Source organism: Lagenorhynchus albirostris, chromosome X (assembly GCF_949774975.1).
Source record: "Lagenorhynchus albirostris chromosome X, mLagAlb1.1, whole genome shotgun sequence".
Classification (NCBI taxonomy): Eukaryota; Metazoa; Chordata; class Mammalia; order Artiodactyla; family Delphinidae; genus Lagenorhynchus; species Lagenorhynchus albirostris.
Window position 1 is genome coordinate 93,555,615 of NC_083116.1, and position 17,517 is coordinate 93,573,131.

Sequence of the window (17,517 nt, forward strand, 5' to 3'; positions counted from 1 at the left end):
GGGGAATTAGGACAATTAAGTGGGTTGAATCTTATGTCCTTGGTTTTGAAACTTTACATTAACTTCTAAAAGTTCGGTTTTAATAGTAAAGCTTAGGTCCTTTCACATGTTTTGAAGGCAGACTCTACCCCCCACTCCCCAATTTACCGGATTTTCAGATTTGCCTTGAGAATGAAGTCAGTGGCTCCGTTTCGTCCTGTGTCTGCTGGGGCTTATACATTTCTCTTTTGTGTGGCTTTGTGTTTTCTTTTCATGTTGTCAGACACATGATCATGTAATTTAGTCTTTAAAGATAGACATTTTGATATAGTGACCAAAGAAGTTTTTTTGTTTTTGTTTTGTTTTGTTTTTTTGCGGTTCACGGGCCTCTCCCGTTGCGGAGCACAGGCTCCGGACGCGCAGGCTCAGCGGCCATGGCTCACGGGCCCAGCCACTCCGCGGCACGTGGGATCCTCCCGGACCGGGGCACACTAACCTGCGTCCCCCGCATCGGCAGGCGGACTCTCAACCACTGCGCCACCAGGGAAGCCCCAAAGAAGTTTTTAAGATTTGAGACCTTTACCAAAAATGAAATCCCTTTTATTCTTTCTAGAAATAGCAGTTGGTTTCCCAGACTTGGACTCTGGATCTCTATTGAGAAACCCTAGCCACCTGTAAGTTGAATAACTTGAGCGTGATGATAAGCCATGTGTATGAGCTAACATGGACTTTTCTCATTGGCTGTTAACATGAGGAGCTGATCAGGAGTCCCTGTAAAGTGTTTGATTCTGATTTTTTCTCGTATTTTCTCCTAGGTATGACAGCAGCCAAACTCCTGCATGACTCTGGCCTGAATGTGATTGTTCTGGAAGCCCGGGACCGTGTGGGAGGCAGGACTTACACCATCAGGGTAAGACAATAATGATGGGCGGGAGAAACGTGTCACTGAAACTGAGTTTCTTGTTTCTTTCTGAAGGTCTTGAACTTCATTTGACTCTTTTTAAGAGAGTGAAAATTACTCTCCACAGCCTCTCAATTTGCTTCCTTTTCAACCCTTTTCTTCTGTCCCTTTTCTCACCTCATGATACTTGGCACTTGCCCAATAAATGATTGCACCAATAATTAGGTGTTTGAAATACATTAGTGAATAAAACAAAGACCACTGCCCTTGTGAAATGTATGTTCCCTTTTTTTTTAGTCAGAGAACTATATAGTCAACAAACAAACAAAAACAGAAGAGGAGGACCTGATCTGGTGTCCCTGACTATTAGGAATCCAGTTATGTTTGGACATGTTCAAACATAGGAAGTTTTTCTAGTCACTCTTCTTCAAAGGTTGGTCCTTAGTTGTTTCAAGTGAAGCTAATTCATAACCATATAGAAAACTTCCTACTGAACATAAGAGCAGTTTCAAAGGTTTGAATTAGGACCAAATATTCCCTAATGCTATCTTTCAAATGTCTGGATGAGCAAACCACAAAGGAAGTGGTCATTTCCTGGATGGACTTAGAGTTTATCATACTAAGTGAAGAAAGTCACACAAAGAAAGACAAATATCATATGATATCACTTATATGTAGAATCTTAAAACAATGATACAAATGAACTTACAGAACAGAAATAGACTCACAAACATAGAAGACAAATTTATGGTTACCAAAGGAGATAGAGGGGGGAGGGATAAATTAGGAGTTTGGGATTAACAGATACACACTACCATATATAACATAGATAACCAACAAGGACCTACTGTATAGCACAGGGAACTATATTAAACATTTTGTAATAACCTATAATGGAAAAGAATTTGGAAAAGAATATATATATATGTATATATACACATATATACATATATATATATACATATATATACATATAACTGAATCACTTTGCTACACACCTGAAACATTGTAAATCAACTATACTTCAATGAAAAAAAAAAGGAAAAGAAGTGGTCATTTCCTTTCTCGCTTTTCCTCTAGCATTAGGTGCCTCAAAATTAGCCTGAAATGCTAAGTAAAGAGAAATTCATCCATAATTCACAGCTTACAAGTCTAAGCCACTAAAACCCAAAGCACGTTGTGGTATGTATTGAGAATGATGGGGTTCAGAAGTCTCTTGCCTATTTCAAGGTCAATCAGTTTTGCTTTACATTAAGGAATGATTCTATAACTGTTAAGTTGCATGACTGAAGTAGAGTTGCTAACAGAATCCAGTTTTCTATGGATACACCTCAACGTGTGTCTAGAACCTATGAAATGCCAATTTGCTTATTTCAGGGCTGTCTTTTTTTTTATCTTACGAATAACATTTTTACATATATTTATTTTTATTTTTTTTCCATGGGAAAACAGAACCAAAAAGTTAAATATGTGGACCTTGGAGGATCTTATGTTGGCCCAACTCAGAATCGCATCTTAAGATTATCCAAGGAGCTAGGATTGGAGACCTACAAAGTGAATGAAGTAGAGCGTCTGATTTACCATGTAAAGGTAAGCCTGGACCAGCCTTTGAAGGATTTGAAGATTTCTCTATGGGTGTTTTCCATATATGAATTCCAGATCCTCCCCTCAGACAATCTCCTTCATCCTTGAATGATGTATATGTATTTTATAAGTATACTTCAACCATTCTGAGAATTTTTTTTTTTTTTTTACTGTTATCAAAGGAGAATTCTAAACCTATTTGGGAAGGTTATTGATGAAGTGGTATTGCCCATTTGGTGAAAAGTTTAACAAAACCAATAGAGAAAAAAACATTTGTAATTGATTTATTAAATACCTCTATTAAAATAATGGGCTCTTTCATGTGATACAAAAACCTGTGTATAGTTTTACTAATGCTGCCCTAGACTTCACATTATCGAGTATTTGCAACATGTCTAATGTAATATTTTGAAATTTGGTCATCATGTCCTGTATATAGGCTAAACTCACTCTCTTAGAGATTTACATAAAAGTAAGTCAAGTCTCAAATTCCATCTTTCATGGGGAAGCTCCATTGATCTCTCCCAAATTCCTGTGAGTTTACTGGGTTTCAATTCCCATGATCATTTGTAGCTCATGGTTCTTGCTTCCATGATACTTATGCTCATTCACATTCATGGCCAGTGACTCTCTTCTTTCCTTTGTTCTATGTCAACCTGGGTTCAAATTCATCTCTTTCTCTTGATTTTCTTCGGACCACCCCAAGCATTTGTGTACAGCAAAATTGACTGAAGTTTTGAACAGTGTGGGTAAGGGGTTCAATTGCAAAAACATAGACAACTTAGAATTGAATACTGGACGTTCTAATTCTAATAAGCTCTTCAAACAGTGTGCCCCTGGGGATTTCTCACTGGCCACATTTCTCTGTGGATTCCAGTCTCCCACCATGTTTCTGCCTTTAGACTCTTCTGGCATCTCCCTGATCCTTGTTTTCCCAGCATCATTTTCTTGGTCCACAATGTCACTGATGTTCTCTGACAGGCAAAGACTCACCTACCCTGGACCCCACTCTGAAGTCCCACGGAAGGACTGGCAGAGGTTTTGAATTTCAGTCTTTCCTCTCTCTCCCTCACTTGCTTCCGTAAGTGAAAGCGAGCAGTATAGAGCCAAGTTCCTCACCAGAAGAAATCATCCCCTTAGGAGACAGAAGAACTCGCAACAGTCAGTTTTGATATACATAACAGTGTTGACACCTGGATATTATTTCTGGGTGATAATATCAAGAAGGACAAATAATAGACTGTACATTGTCAGTCATTTAATAAAACAGGAAATAAACATCTATCTGATTTGGTATAATGCGGGTAACATTTATACATAAATGTTGATGTTCAGATTTTGTTTTATGAGCCTTTTCACCTTGCTTCCCTATTTGTCTAGTGGAAAAAGAGACACATGAATTAGAAATGAAAAAGTAGCATGGCGATAGAGTGATTTGTTGAACATCCATCAGCAGCACTTAGTAAGCATTCTTCATTGCGTTCCTTGCTTTTATATGTAGCTCATCTTGACTGATTTCTTCTGTCTTTCTTGTCCTAACCTTTAAGACTTGCAGAGACTGAATTCCCAGAACACTACGATCTCTTTTAGGTTTCTCCCGACAAAGGAGATGACTAGAAATTATATTCACTTTTCTGTGTGTGTGTGGGCAGGGTTTCTTGGCAGTCAGGAGCTAAGTTCAGGACGCCTTGCTTATCTGGAAATCTTATGGCCGACATTATGTTCCTTGTTTGAAAGAGATGGCTCAGAATTATCAACTGTGGAAACGATGTAATGCTTGGATTTTTCAGAGTGATGACCGAATAATGCTGCTTTCTTAAGCTATTTCGTATAACCCACATGCAGCTAAGAAAATATAATTAAGCAGTATCTCTGACTTGATACAGAATAAATATATATGCCGACATTGCTTTGTATGAAATTCAAAATAAATGTTATTGCTTTTGAATTATTACAAAAGGAAAGCATGTTTACTGTAAAAATATAATAAGAAAATGTGGTAGAGAAAAACAATTTAAAAACCCCTCCAATAATCCTATCTAGAGAAAATCACTCTAAAATATTCTTTTGGTACCTAGATTTTCATGTTCCTATATTGCTATTTTCTGACTTCTGCTGTACGTGTTTGATATACTTACTTACTCTCTAATTAATTCTCATCCTGACACGATTGAAACACTAATGAATTTATGAAACAAAAGTTTTTTTCAGTCTTGATAAGGGTGCTAATTTGACCTCCTTGTGGCTGTATCCAGTGAAGCGCTACACGATAATAAATAATAATAAAGACCTTAGAGCTAAGAAGTCCTCCCCAAACTAAATATTTGTTCTCCACCATCATCACCTCCATGTCTATGCTCATATGTCATTTTTATTATTTTGAACCTGTAAAAAGCATCTCAGATGACTCCATCCATTTCTGGGATTATTGAGCAGAACTCTGATAGCTGATCTGCTACTACATGCCAAAGAACGTAGTTCAAAAAGTTGTCTTCTCTGTCATGGTAGGCAGTACTTTGGCCATTACTCTCTATTACCTATTTCAATAACTACTGTTCCCAAGTGCAAATACTGTTCCCAAGTGGTTCATGCAAATATCTAGTATATTTCTGCCTTGTTTCTTCAGCGGACCTGCATGTATTTCTCAACCCAAAGCCTGAGCATATCAAGAGTATCAAGTGTGTTACTTCTCATATTGTCAGATCCTGCAATTCAAATCAGCCTGCTCAAAGACTCTGTTTTTTTCGATTTCTTACATGGTCGTTAAAAGAAGACAGTGTCTTACATGCAACCTTAATAACATTAAGCTAGGGAATTTGGATATGATGGTTGGAATTGAAACTGGTGAAATGGAGCTACTCACAAAAGGGGGCAGGGCGGTGCTACAGCAGCCCATGATAGGATAGCTATCCAAAGGAAGGGTGTGTTTCCTAAGAAAGGAGGACTCCCAGTATCACCAGTTCTCTGATAGTTCTGGAAGAAATGGTCTGTTGACAGATGGGATGTGCTCATGCTGGGCCCATAACAAGCATGCATCAACCCCTGGTGTGCTGTGATGTGCAGGGCGTTTTGCTGTCTGCCTCTGATCTGCCAGAAATGTTTCTATCTACTGAGTGGCATTCATTTTTAGTACTACAGTGGATCTGTCTTATGGTGCTAAAATGTGGTTTTCCAAAACCTTGTTTGTGATTCAAAGATGTGATACTGAGCTATATTGGGATTTAATTATCAGTGGGAAAAGTGATCGCTTCAGCTCAAATCTATATAAGTTAGGTGTTTTCTGCACTTCTCAAATCAGTGATGCAGTCCTTCGTGCTTAACAATTATCGTGAAACATCTACGGAAGTTTTTAATCTGTTTCACAAATCGTCATGCTAATTTCTGCTAGGATAGTTTAGAAGGCAGCTGTTTACATGCCTTGAAAGTGACTTGTGAAAAATGTTCCGTTTTAGGGACTATCTCATAATTAAAAAGATAAAAAATATAAACCTCTTAAGGGATCTTGCTATATTTTAATTTGTGTCTCCTCCTCCTTCATCATGTGTGTGTGTGAGAGAGAGTGTGTGTGTGTGTTTGCATGTTCACATGTGTGGTCGTTTTGTTGTTGCTTGTTTTTTGTTCTTTTGGGTTCTTACTTGGAAGGAGTTGGAGAAAATTCTGAAGTTTGGTACAATTTAAGCTATTGGCAGATAGAGTTCCTCTGTCTCAGAAGCTTTTATAAGTCTGAAATTTGGAACTAGTGTCTAGTTAAAGTATGCATGAAACTGCTTTAGGCCCAAAAGCTTAACTGTTAGGAGTTTGGTGAATGTAAAGATGTAGCGTGACTTAAATTTAAGAGCCCAACTTCACACTGATCATCATTTCCAAATTTCAGCTGTGGGGAGAAACTGAGAAAAAAAAGAAAAATGCTCTGGTCTTACTTCCCAATGAGCAGAAGCCAAGCTCACTGTCAAAGTCCCTTTTGTGTTGTATGTGGTCAACCTCAGGGCTTGAAGAGGCCTATGAAAGAGGAGCCATCTCTCAAATATATTGCCTACTACTTGTTGCTACAACTGCTATTGCGCAAACAACCTCATGGAACAGGTGCCATATGGCAGAGCCCCTCAGTTTGGTGAGAACTCTGAAAGCCAGTGGAAAATACAGAAAAAAAAAAAAGCACATAAAAGCATACAGCGGGGCTTCCCTGGTGGCGCAGTGGTTGAGAGTCCACCTGCCAAAGCAGGGGACGCGGGTTCGTGCCCCGGTCCGGGAAGATCCCACATGCCACGGAGCGGCTGGGCCCGTGAGCCATGGCCGCTGAGCCTGCACGTCCGGAGCCTGTGCTCGGCAACGGGAGAGGCCACAACAGTGAGAGGCCCGCGCACCGCAAAAAAAAACAACCAAATCACTAACAACTCCAACAGTTTCTCTTAGAGCTTCAAGGTTGGTAAGTACTTGGTCTGCCTTTCCCAATCATCCAGGCGACAGTTTTGCAGTGCTTTACCACTTTCTCTACCTTTCAATCCTGTGCCATTTCTTTTCTGGGCACCTGCATCCTGCCCACTAAGCTAATGGCACACAATTTAAAATTCTGTCCTAGCATCACTCCACTTCAAGGTATCATCAAATGATGATTCCAAATAAAGAACTCAGGAATAATGGATCAGCTTGGATGAAATTGGCACTAAACATTAAATACGTTTAAATAAAGATTTAAACAAAGAATTGGAAGAATTATGACTTTAGTAAAGAATGTACTACAGACCTTTTTTTAAAAAAGCCTTTATATGGTAAAAAATATATATAATCTATAAAATCAGAATGTGGAGAAGGTGAGAAGGGAAGAGGTATAAGAAAGGTGAGGGCTACTGAAATCTTCCTTCATAGCACGAAATCAGTATATACCAAAATGATACTTGTAGCTAATAAAAAAACAAAGGCTCAGATCTCTTAATGATTTTTATGATCTTTTGACTTTATGCTACAGGGCTCTTTCTCTTGGGTTATGCAACATTTATTTGAAGTTTAGCTCTTCCTTCAGTTCCTTCAGTTTATGTTTCTTCCATTAAATTTAAGTACATTTATGTCAATGAAAGCAACAAATATGATTTGATTCTCAGATACTCGTATTTCTTTCTTTGCCCTTTCTTTCCTCCTTCCTTTCTTCCCTTTTTGTTTCCTTCCTGTTTCTCTCAGTCATCCATTCATTCGCTTGTCCATCCATATCAACCATCCATCTATCCATCCAGCCATCCAGCCATCTTTCTATATTGTAGATGCTTACACAGAAGTCTGGGATGTAATGTTATAGCTTTTTTTTTTTTTTTTTTTTTTTTTTTTTTTTTTTTGCGGTACGCGGGCCTCTGACTGTTGTGGCCTCTCCCGTTGCGGAGCACAGCCTCCAGACGTGCAGGCCCAGCGGCCATGGCTCACGGGCCCAGCTGCTCCGCAGCACGTGGGATCCTCCCGGACCGGGGCACGAACCCGTGTCCCCTGCATCAGCAGGCGGACTCTCAACCACTGCGCCACCAGGGAAGCCCTATTTTTTTTAACCTGAATGGTACGATTTGAGGTAATTTGTTGCCTTCTTCATTGTATTTTTGAGTACTGCTTGAACTTTTTATGAAGAGCTCCTCTCATTTTTATTTTAAAAAATGCAATTAGAAAAATGTCTCTACGTTTTTTCATATTCTTTTCCATTATAGTTTATAACAAGATATTGAATATAGTTTCCTGTGCTATACAGTAGGACCTTGTTGATTATCTATTTTGTATATATTAATGTGTATCTGCTAATCCCAAACTCCTAATTTATCCCTCTCCACTCCTTTCCCCTTAGGTAACAATAAGTTTGTTTTCTACGCACAGACTCTACTTTTGATAGTTTATGGTCTATGAGAAGAGGTTAGGCCCAGTGTTTCCAGCAGATATCTGTGATTCTCACCTGCCTAGGCAGCAGTCTCCTGGGTGACATATCTATTGACAATAACCAAACTGCTTCCAGCCAGGCTTAGTGACTGAGCTTTGACCCTTTGAGTGTAGACAGTCTAGATCCCAAAGCAGCTGTTTGAATGCAAACCCTCAAAGACTCTTATCCTGGTATTACTGGGCCACAGAATTTTCGCAGTGTCTGCTACAGACACACACACACGCACACACACACTTCATCATTGACTTTTTTTGTGACCTTGGCCATGTTATTTATGCTTTTTACCTTGATTTCTCCATTTGCAAAAGATGGACATTTGTACCTGTCCTGCTGAGTGCTTTAAGATTTTAAAGAGAAAGAGAACAGAGACACTAACATTATTTTCACCAAGAAGCCTGCTGTGACACACTGAAGATACTAAGGATGTTTTGATAGAGCTTGTTTCCTTTCCTTTCGAAAACAAACTTTTCTAATAGGCTCTGAGGAGCCTTACTACCAAGTAAAAATTTAAATGGTGAGACACCAGATAGGATAAAGCTTTACAAATTCTTTTCAAAAGAGAACCAGGCCAGTAAACTCATCCTGAAAATATTTTCGTGGGCTCCTTACACTCTGAAATATAACTTCTCTCACTTTAAAATCCAGTCTTCTCTTCTTTATTTATTTCCCATATTACTAATAGGCTAGGACGTCAGCGTTTGGATGCATCGAGACTCACATGCCCAGACGGAGTAAACAGCTAATAAAAAAGAGAAATTAAAATCCCCTTTTTCAGTTGTGTTACCTTCTAAGTTTCCTTCCGCTCCATTCTTCAGATCCTGGCATGTAGGACCATGGTTATTATTTGGCCCAATTGAGACCCTTTCCTTTGGGTTACTAAGGGGCTTTCCTTTGGGTTACTAAGTGCTGATGGTGTAGAGCTGTCAGGAGACAGTGGGCATGTCAGAGTTTACTAATGCCTAAATAACCTAAGTTCACAGAGTCAAAATACATTCATTTTCCCCCTTTTGACAAATATGTGAAATCTGGACTACTCATTAAAATAGCTTAAAGCAGCACTCTCCGGTAGAGGTATAAGATGTGCCACGTATGCCATTTAAAGTTTTCTAGTAACCATATTGAAAAGTAAAAAGAAAGAGGTGAAATTAATTTTAAGAATATATTTTATTTAATCCAGGATATCCAAAATATTATTATCTGAACTTGTAGTCAATATAAAACATTATTTAATAAGATATTTTACATTCTTGTTTTGTATTAAGCTTTTGAAATTTGGTATGTATTTTATACTTATAGCACATCTTAATTTGGACTCGCCCCATACTAAGCACTTTATAGCCACATATGGCTAGTGGCTACTGTATGGGACAGCAGAGGCGTAGAAAGTTAGCAAATGCTATGGATTTTTGCAAATGTTTCTAATCCATCTTCAGTTTTTTAACAACCTGTCTAAAACATATGTCTAGATCTTATAACATAAACCCTACATTATGGCATAGATTAATTTTACTTATTCTAGCAACTCCAAATATATGGCATCACAAAGAACTTGGAAGTAAACAAAGAGTGAAATTCCTTATGTGCCTGTTGCTTCTTAAGGGCAAACCAGCTTAGAATCCCTTTTTAAAAACTCTCCTAGGGGGCTTCCCTGGTGGCGCAGTGGTTGAGAGTCCGCCTGCCGATGCAGGGGACACAGGTTCGTGCCCCGGTCCGGGAAGATCCCACATGCCACGGAGCGGCTAGGCCCGTGAGCCATGGCCGCTGAGCCTGCGCATCCGGATCCTGTGCTCCGCAACGGGAGAGGCCACAACAGTGAGAGGCCGCGTACCGCAAAAAAAAAAAAAAAAAAAAAAAAAAAACTCTCCTAGGTGCCCAGGAAAATGCCATGTCCCTGAGATTTTCATGCATAAGGCAGCGAGCAAGTTGGAATTAAACGAGGTCGAGGTGGTCAGAGATACTGCCAGAGAGTGCTTTGGACACTTCTCAAAACCTTGAAGGACATTGCTAAATAAATGTAATGGACTAACTTCGTGGAGAGCATAAATACTTTTTGTATGATGGCATTACCTTAATTTTATTTTCATAAAGTGTTTAAATTGTCCCTGATTATGACTGACACTGGAGAAACCACAGAACTGGCCCAAAGTGTTATAAAAGATTATTGGCTTAAAATATAGTTAAGGAAGATTCCCACAAGTAATGAGTTGTAGAGAAGATAAGGCTATAGTTCAGTGGAAGATGTTTATTTATTCATTTCATCTTTTAGCGCACATGCTCCGTGCAGCAAAAGGACTGCAAAGTGACCTGGAGCCTTTTACTTCTGACATTTACTGTTTCCTCTGTTTTAAATTGGCAAATGTTAAGGACAGCTGCTACAGACAGCATCTAGTCATGTGCAAACCAAGAAAAAAAAAATCACAATTCATAATCACCTATAGTTCAGGCTCTCACAGTGAACCAAACACACATGTGCATTGTGGTTCCTGGAAACTCAGTTCAAAATTGAATTTAATAGCAACAACAATAGCCAACACCGTTTGAGATTGAAATATGTGCAAAGCACCCGTGTAAGCATCTGATATGCATTATCTCAATCCTCAGAAAAGCTTGATGACCGTTATTACCTCTTATTTACAAATGAGGGCACTGAAACACAAGGTATTTGGGTGATTTGCTCAAGATCCCTCAGTTGGTAAGTGATGGAGTGAGGACTCCAACTCTGATCCACCTCACTCCAGAGTTTGTGTACTTGGTTCCTCAGCTGAGCTGCTGACTGACACAGAAATCGTACCTAAGAGTCGGGGGAAGTCTCAAGAAAAACAAGGAAAAGGGTAAGGGTGCTGAGAATTGAACTGTGGACTCAACCCTCTTCTTTCTGCTCAGGTTCTTGCCCCCTAATACTACCTTGCTTCTGTCTTATGCCTCATTGATAATTTTTTTTATCTCCATTTGACCTCCTGAGACCCACCTGATCTCCTAGTGGCATTAGGAGCCCACGGAGGCCACCGACATGAACTTTCCCATTTGGTTAAATAAAGGGCTATTGAGAGATATTGAACTATCTCATTTCATTCTTAATCCAGGAATTTTTAAAAGTATTAAAGCTGCTCATTCTGGTAAGACTGCTGGAACTCTGTTATATCAGATAAATGTGAGAGTAGACAGCCATACACGTATCTCACATTCATTTCATTTTCCCACTGCAAACTGTAAACATAATATAGTTAGAAGAAGCATTGCTTTAAGTACAACTTCATGCTTAGGCAGAAAAGAGAAGATAAAACAATATATTTAAGGGTGAGCTATGTAGAGTAGATGTTTTGGCAGTTGAAGGGGGTCATTATGATACCTAATGACATTGATCCTTTGGATTAGAAAGGATGAGAGTCTATCTAAAAACAACATGTTATTTTGAGCTGCTACCTCTCTTTCTAAGGCCAGTGTAGTTGTGCTGCTGCTATTTTAGGGACCTCATATTTCTCCATTGTTACTTCTAGGCATTTCTCCCAGATCATTCCTTTTTTTTTTTTTTTTGTGGTACGCGGGCTTCTCACTGTCGTGGCCTCTCCCGTTGCGGAGCACAGGCTCTGGACGCGCAGGCTCAGCGGCCATGGCTCACGGGCCCAGCCGCTCCGCGGCATGTGGGATCTTCCCGGACCGGGGCATGAACCCGTGTCCCCTGCATCGGCAGGCGGACTCTCAATCACTGCGCCACCAGGGAAGCCCTCTCCCAGATCATTCTTGACATCTTGTCTATATATCCAGGCTGGTTTCTTGACTGTAGACCCCTGGGAGAAAAAAAAAGCAATAAAAAATAAATTAGAAGAACGAATGAAACTAAATTTTTATTATGGCCTACAAGTACCTAGGTGATAGCCCCTTCCAACCTCCTGACCCAGCCCACTCTAGTCCAGGCACTCTGGCTTCTAGTGTGTCAAGTTTATTCCTATTCCAGGGCTTTTTCACTTTGAAACATTAAAAATGGCCACATACAGAATCTAAAACAACGATACAATTGAACTTACTTACAAAACAGAAACAGACTCACAGACTTCAAAAACAAATTTATGGTTACCAAAGGGGAAATGTGGGGGGAGAGATAAATTAGGAGGTTGGGATTAACATACACACTACTATATATGAAATAGATAAACAACAATGTCCTACTGTATAGTACAGGGAACTCTACTCAATATCTTGTAATAACCTATAATGGAAAAGAATCTGAAAAAGAATATATATATATATATATATATATATATATATATATCTCAATCACTTTGCTATACACCTGAAACTAACACAACGTTGTAAATTAACTATACTTCAATTTTTTAAAAGTTAAAAAAAAAGATGGCTAGATGTTCTTTGACACCCCTCCTATGGGAAGGGAGGGGGGGGTTCTATGCCCCCTCCTGTTGGGAGGGCTCTGTAGCTGATTTGACCAGTAGAATATGATGGAAGTGATGCTGTTCCAGTGTTGGGGCCCAGGCCTTAAGAAACTGGCAAATCCCCTTCTCTCTTGGAATAGGCACTCTTGGAGCTTTGAGTTACATCATGTATGAAGTCCAAATACCCTGAGACCACCATACTGGAGAAGCTACATATGCTTACTCTGGTCTCCTGTCCCAGCTGAATCCAGCCTTCCAGCCTTACCTATCAAGGCACTAGACTTGGCAATGAAGTTGTCTTGGACGTCCAGCACAGTCAAGCCTTCAAATGACTCCAGCTCCAGCCTCTCTCTGATATAGCCACACTAGGAACCTCAAGTAAGAACTGCCCAGCTGAGCCCAGTCAAACCATAGAACTATAAGAGATAATAATAGGCTAATGTTTTAAGACATGGACTATTTCTTTATGCATCAATAGATAATCAAAACATACTTGCTATTTCTTCCATTTGGAATGCTCTTTCTCGGGTCTCAACTCAAGTATCCCCTCCTCAGAGGCACCTTCCCTGATAACCCCATCTTAAAGAGTAGCCTCTTCCACCCCACCTAGTATTCTCTATCCCTAATTTATCCCTTCCCTGCCTTATTGTTTTTTCAATGCACTTACACATGCTTAACATAATATATATGTATTCGTTTTTCGTATGCCTTCTCCTGGTAGAATGTAAGCTCCATGAAGGCAGAAGTTTGTTTCTATTTTGTCCTCTGAGGTACCGCCAACACTTGGATGAGGACCTTGTGCATAGCAGGCTTTAGGTAAATGTTTTTTGCCTGAATGACTGAAAGAATGGGTCTTTGTCCCTATGTGAGCCTGTCCCTTTTAGAGTACAATTGGGCGGACTTTGATTTGGTATTGTTCTTAGGGGCAAAAGTGAAATATTTTAGTCACAAGTAATCTAGTCTTACAGATAACAAGTGCCTACCTCATCTGATATCAAGAAACCAGGAGACCCCCACCCCCATCTCAACACGTACACCACCAGCTTCCACCAAAATTCCACAACGGAAGACTACTTTCTTTGTCCACAATTAAGTTACAAATAAACTTACAAATACAGAGGTAAACAAAACAAATCCTTGCCCTGAGGGAGCTTACATGTTAGCTGTGTAGGACCAGGAGTAAGTAAACAAAAAAAAATATAGAGATATATATTTCTATATTTTCAAAATATAGAAAACCCAACTTATATACCTAAAATAAAATTGGAATTAGCCATATTTGATTTTATATTGCTTTTAACTTGCAGTAACTGACACAGTCAAGAAATATGATAAAGGGCAAAATAAAAAAGATGTAAAATATGGATTTTCTTAAAAGTGAAGTTAATTTAGATGTACCAAAAATTCATATATTCTTTTGTATGAAACTTTAAAAAATGCTCATTTTAAATGTAACACTCTCAGCTCTAATGGGTATATGAATTGATTTTCAATTTTAGAGTTAAAAATCGGTTAACCACCAAGTTGTGGAATTATGCAAAAAGCTTTGGCTTTTAAAATCTGTTACTTTTCCCACGTCAGGATTTAATCATTTCTACAAAGGCTTTAAACTTTTTAACCAGATCTGCTAAATCTCCCATATACATTAAAGCGATGTGTAATAAAACATCTGCTCAGCCATATTTGAAAAATATATATATACACATACATATATATATATGTTATCGGAAAGTCCCAAGTGCTACAAAGAATGGGAGGTGTGGGGATGTGAGAGAGTGGGATCCAATATCAAATAGAATAGTCAGGTAGGGCCTCCCTGAGGAGGTGACATTCTAACAAAACCTAACTCTCATCTGTAGGGTTTGCATGATGTAAATACTTCACTGTGGCTCAGGTCAACCTACCAACTTCTCATTAATTAATACAGAGTTGGGAAGAGAGGAGCGTAATCGATTCTCCTGAGTCAGCATTCACAAGCCCCCAGCGCCACACTGGAAGGTCAGAGGACCTATAGGTAGTTATAAGAACATTGGCTTTTACTCTGGTCATATGGGAATCCACTGGAAGATTTTAAGTAGAGAAGTAACGTGATCTGACTTTTGTTTTAAAAGTTATATTCTACAGAAGTTCACTCATGAGCAAATAGATACTCTGTGTGTTTATGTGTGTGTGTGTAATGTGTAGCCACACATGTACATAAATGCACATGAGCACATGGTTATATGTATATTTCTTCTTCATATATGTTAGTTCCCCAACCACCACTCTGCTCTTGCTTTGGGGTAGATACAAAAGAAGAATTCACATCCTTTCCTGCGAAGGTCTGATCCTCTTTCTTCATTGAGGCATTTAACCAAGAGCCTGCTGAAATAAAAATGCCATATATTATCATGGCTTTTAAGAATATGTTGCTTATTCACCCTTAGAGCTTCTCATAAAAGTGAAATCAGGCACACATTGTGAAGCCTTAAGTTGTAGTCACAATTAGTTATATTACTTCATTTCATTAATTGGTGATGAAAGTATTCTTAGGATTCTGCTCTGTCCTCCAACTCTGAGGCTCATAGCATTCTATCCAAACGGATTTATGTACATTTAGGAAACATAAGGGTTGTCAGCAGACATTCAATAACTTTGAAGGGGAACATTTTGAAACTATACTTTGGCCAGTCTGCATTTCTCATTTCTATGGTCACGTTTAAATTTACTTTCGGTCACCGTAAATTAGCTAGCACCCTGTGGGCTGCTTTGGAATTTAAAGCAATCATATGAGACAGTATCCCTGAATGGAATTTTACAATTGAAGCTATGCATAAGAATGGTGTTAGAGGTATTTTAGGAACCTTCTAAGTTAATAGATTAATTTCGAGTGAGTCTAAATGATACAGATCAAAGGAAGAGAAAATACTTGTATGGTGACAGGCTTCCTGAGCATAAATACATAGGCTTGAAGATGGAAAAAGTGAGATGGCTGAAAATAATGTCCAGAAGAAGAAAGAAGTAAATGCTTATAAATTTCACAGAAGACATGAATATATCTTAAATACAATACATCTTAAAGAGTGTCTCTCCTAGCTATGAGAGAAACAGCCTTTGTCTCAGTGGTCTTTTGCTAATATCTTCCACCAACTTGAAGATGTGTTGGCATTATTATATTAAAGTTCCTCATAGCCTTGAAAATATATTTTTTGGGGGGAAAGTCAAAGATAAAACAACCAGCCCATCTGTAATAATATAAAGATTGGGATAACATAAGTTTAGAACCCAGAGGACCTGGATTTGAATTTCTGACTCACTACTTATTAGCTGTGTGATTTGAGGCAAGTTTCTTAACCTCTCTGAGCCTCTATTTCTTAATCTAAAAAATGAAGATAATGATAACACCTTCCTCATAGGGTTGTTGAGAAAGAGAGAAATGAATTAAATATGTAAATTCCTTGAAAGAATCCCTGGTACACAGCAAACATACAGAAAGTGCTAGCCATGATGATGATGATGGTGGTGGTGATGGGGATCATGGTATTTATGATGTTTGCCTGTCACAATCCTTATTTCTCTTAGCCACCTTCTTCTTGCTCATGACTCATGAGTGGAATTCCCCTAGAGGTTTTTTTTAAGCATATAGATGTTGATCCAAAGTACCCCTTAAGTGAATTTCTTTGAAAACTCTTTCTTCCTGAAATGAATTGTTTCAAATAAGAAGATGCCTCTGGGATATTCTTTTCATCTCAGTCCAGCTGGTAAAGTTTGAATTTCCTTAAAGTGTCTTCAGAGTGTATGTGAAATTCACAAGTTGCCTCTTTGCCAGACTTGCCTCTTTCTTCATCTGAATCTCACTCCAGGTTTCTCCTGCCAGGGCTCTTCTCTGCTAGACTCCAGAATGTTTTTCTAATTAGAATCTGCTCAGCATCCTTCTTACTGCCTCAACAAGTGACTCCCTCAAATCAACACTATTCTGCCACCAGGGATTAATGTTCATAGCAGCAAAGCTCATTTGGGGGCCAAGGCAACCTTTCTATTTCTGCATAAAGTCTCTTTAGATTTATTCCAAAGTGGAGTTCGTATTTCAAAGCATTGAATTTGAAATCTGGGAATCTTCTGACTCAACTAAGTGAATCATCATTTTGGTCTGTACCGTTAGAGATAGTAAGCATTTTCCCTCACACTGTTTATGGAGTGAAAAGTTGGTGTCTTTACCGGCATTAATCAGTGGCCGACTTTGGAACTGGGTGAATTGTTCAGTGGAAAGTAGAATACATGTTGTGTTGGAAACATTCAAGGATGTGAATTTCCATCTTGTGAGGACCTCTCCATAGAGAAAGGCAGACTGACTCTGGAGTCACGGCCCTTTGTTAAAGTCCTGGGCTTTCAGAAAATTCGCTATGGACCCCGGGTATGTCATTTACGGCTTCCCTCTAGTCTATTATCCCTCTAGTCTGTAAAGAGGGACTATTATCCCTCCCAGTGTTGTCATGAAAATTAAATATGATAATATATAAATGACTTGATAAATATCAGGTACTTTTACTATTCTAAAAAATCTTATGTGGTAGAGAAACCCTTCAGGAGGGAAATTTTTTTTTGATAACTTGCTTTTTATTTTATTTATTTATTTAAACTTGCTTTTTAGACACAATTTTTGTAGACCTAGATCATCACATTTCCTCAGATTTCAAAATGATAGTCTGCTAACCCAAAGAGGATAATTACTGACATCCGAGGAAAAACTTATTGTGAGAAAAACCGTTTCTTTT

The 17,517-nt window shown here is 38.8% G+C and overlaps 1 protein-coding gene across 2 annotated transcripts in view; it reads left to right on the top strand.

Moving 5' to 3' along the window:
* Positions 1–17,517, top strand: part of MAOB (monoamine oxidase B) — a 106,454-nt gene that overhangs the window by 43,773 nt on the left and 45,164 nt on the right. Inside the window, exons 1-3 of one of the 2 annotated variants that reach the window (XM_060138066.1) lie at positions 635–653; positions 795–889; positions 2,333–2,470. In XM_060138066.1, the coding sequence (XP_059994049.1) occupies positions 797–889; positions 2,333–2,470 (231 nt within the window). In that variant the 5' untranslated portion in view covers positions 635–653; positions 795–796. Of the gene's footprint in view, positions 1–634; positions 654–794; positions 890–2,332; positions 2,471–17,517 lie in introns of those variants that run through there. The other variant, XM_060138065.1, reaches the window with a different exon arrangement.